General features: G+C 58.4%; 1 protein-coding gene across 1 annotated transcript; it reads left to right on the forward strand.

Annotated features, from left to right (window-relative positions):
* Positions 1 to 12: 12 nt before the first annotated feature.
* Positions 13 to 1,632, forward strand: LOC116465789 (IgGFc-binding protein-like). The gene is made up of 3 exons (XM_032148738.2): positions 13 to 201; positions 775 to 1,348; positions 1,553 to 1,632. The coding sequence occupies exons 2-3, from the start codon at positions 850 to 852 to the stop codon at positions 1,630 to 1,632; spliced, it is 579 nt and encodes a 192-aa protein (XP_032004629.2). The 5' UTR covers positions 13 to 201; positions 775 to 849.
* The last annotated feature ends 757 nt before the right edge of the window (positions 1,633 to 2,389 follow it).

Here is a 2,389-nt window from a genome sequence, read left to right on the forward strand (position 1 = left end):
GGGGGCATCCACTACATCACCCTGGATGGCCGTGTCTATGACCTGCATGGCACCTGCTCCTATGTCTTGGCCCAAGTCTGCCACCCAAAGCCTGGGGACGAGGACTTTTCCATCGTGCTTGAGAAGAATGCAACTGGAGATCTCCAACGCCTCCTGGTTACTGTGGCTGGCCAGGTTGTGAGCCTAGCTCGGGGGCAGCAGGTGAGTCCATGTGAGCCTGCCCTGGGGGTCTGAAGGCAACACAGCCCCATCTAGGGGGTTCTGAGGGAGATACGACCCCACCCTGTAGGTATGAGAGGGACATTCCTCCAACCTGGGAACTCTGAGCCCTACCCTGGAAGGTCTGGTGAATGGTCCCACCCTGGGAGATTTTTGTTTTGTTTTGTGACAAGGTCTTGTTCTGTCACCCAGGCTGGAGTGTATTGGCGTGATCACAGCTCACTGCAGGCTCAACCTGCTGGGCTCAAGCAATCCTCCCACCTCAGCCCCCCATGCCTAGCTAATTTTTTATTTTTGGTAGAGATGAGGTCTTGCTGTGATGGCCAGGCTGGTCTCCAACTCCTGGGCTCAAGTGATCCACCTGTCTGGGCCTCCCAAAGTGCTGGGATTACAGGTGTGAGTCACCACACCAGGGCCTGGGGCCCAAGAAGTTTAAGGGAAACATGACCTGACATTAATGGGACTGAGGGAGATGCAGCTCTGCCCTGGGAGTGGGACAGGACAGCCTTGCCTGTGGTTCTGTGAGTTCCTGACCTACCTGACCCTTCCACCCAGGTCACTGTGGACGGCGAGGCTGTGGCCCTGCCTGTGGCTGTGGGCCACGTGCGGGTGACCGCCGAGGGCCGAAACATGGTTCTGCAGACAACCAAGGGGCTGCGGCTTCTCTTTGATGGCAATGCCCACCTCCTTATGTCCATCCCCAGCCCCTTCCGTGGACGGCTCTGTGGCCTCTGTGGGAACTTCAATGGCAACTGGAGTGACGACTTTGTCCTGCCCAATGGCTCGGCAGCGTCCAGTGTGGAGATCTTCGGGGCTGCATGGCGGGCGCCCGGCTCCTCCAAGGGCTGTGGTGAGGGCTGCGGGCCCCAAGGCTGCCGGGTGTGCTTGGCAGAGGAGACTGCACCCTATGAGAGCAACGAGGCCTGCGGGCAGCTCCGGAACCCCCAGGGCCCCTTCGCGGCCTGCCAGGCCGTGCTGAGTCCCTCTGAGTACTTCCGCCAATGTGTATATGACCTGTGCGCGCAAAAGGGCGACAAAGCCTTCCTGTGCCACAGCCTGGCAGCCTACACGGCGGCCTGTCAGGCAGCCGGCGTGGCCGTGAAGCCCTGGAGGACAGACAGCTTCTGCCGTGAGTGTCCATGGGTCCCTCAGAGGACTCTAGACCAGGTGTAGGGGCCCCTCCTGGCCCATTCCTTCTATTTGCGTGTCGGAGTGGTTTCTCCCTATAAAAGCGCTCTCTCCCCACCCCCTCCCACCCCACGCCCACACAACTCTTTCTCCCATGGCATAGTCCGCTGGCTTCCCTGCTACCTCTCTGACTGTTCCTTCTCAGCCTCCTGTGTGGGCCCACTCTTCTCAAACCTCAAATTCACTTCTTCCTTCGTGCTCTATCCTGGACTCTTCCTGCAGTGACCTGAAAGGAGAGTTGGATGGGTTGGGAGATCTATGGCTCACACAGACCCTCCTTCTACCCCCTGACAAGACCATATCCCCTCAGATCCCCCCAAGACAAGGCTGTAGGCTATTAGACACCCCCCTAAACTAGGACTGTACCGCTCATTCAAATCCCCAGGGGACGGACATCACCTGAGACTCTCAGGAAAAAGCAATGGCCCCTCCGGCCCCAGGTCAGAGCCAGGTCTCCCCTGGGCAGGGCCTATACCCAGGGCCGTCGTCCACACCCGCGGCCTTAGATTTCTTCTCATTGTTGACCATGGGCCTGGTCTGTCTGTCTCAAGCCCTGAACTCTCTCCTGACTGTCAGCCCAGTGATCCTGATTTCTGACTTCTGGCCTTCAGAATTGTGGGAGAATTAATTTCTCCTGTTTAAGCTACAAAGTCTGTGGTAATTGTTAGGGTGTCCAGGACACCTTCCCCGGTGTCCTTACAGTCCCTCTTACCTGCTGTGTTCCCAAATAAAATCAGCATTTCACCCCCAGCCTGATGCTCCTTCCCCAAACCTGGTGGGCATTGCAGAACAGCCACACCATCCACCAATTGCTTAGCCAGAGACCAGGGACTTACCACAGATATTTCCCTTGGGTCCATACAGCCCCTGTCCCAACTCTGACCCATCTGCCTGTGCCCCCCTATCCCAGCCCTCACCCCTTTGCCTGTGCCCCCCACACCCTGGCCCTGACCGCTCTGCCTGTGCCCCCCACCCGGCCCTG

Source organism: Hylobates moloch, unplaced genomic scaffold (assembly GCF_009828535.3).
Source record: "Hylobates moloch isolate HMO894 unplaced genomic scaffold, HMol_V3 SCAFFOLD_10199, whole genome shotgun sequence".
NCBI classification, from domain to species: Eukaryota; Metazoa; Chordata; class Mammalia; order Primates; family Hylobatidae; genus Hylobates; species Hylobates moloch.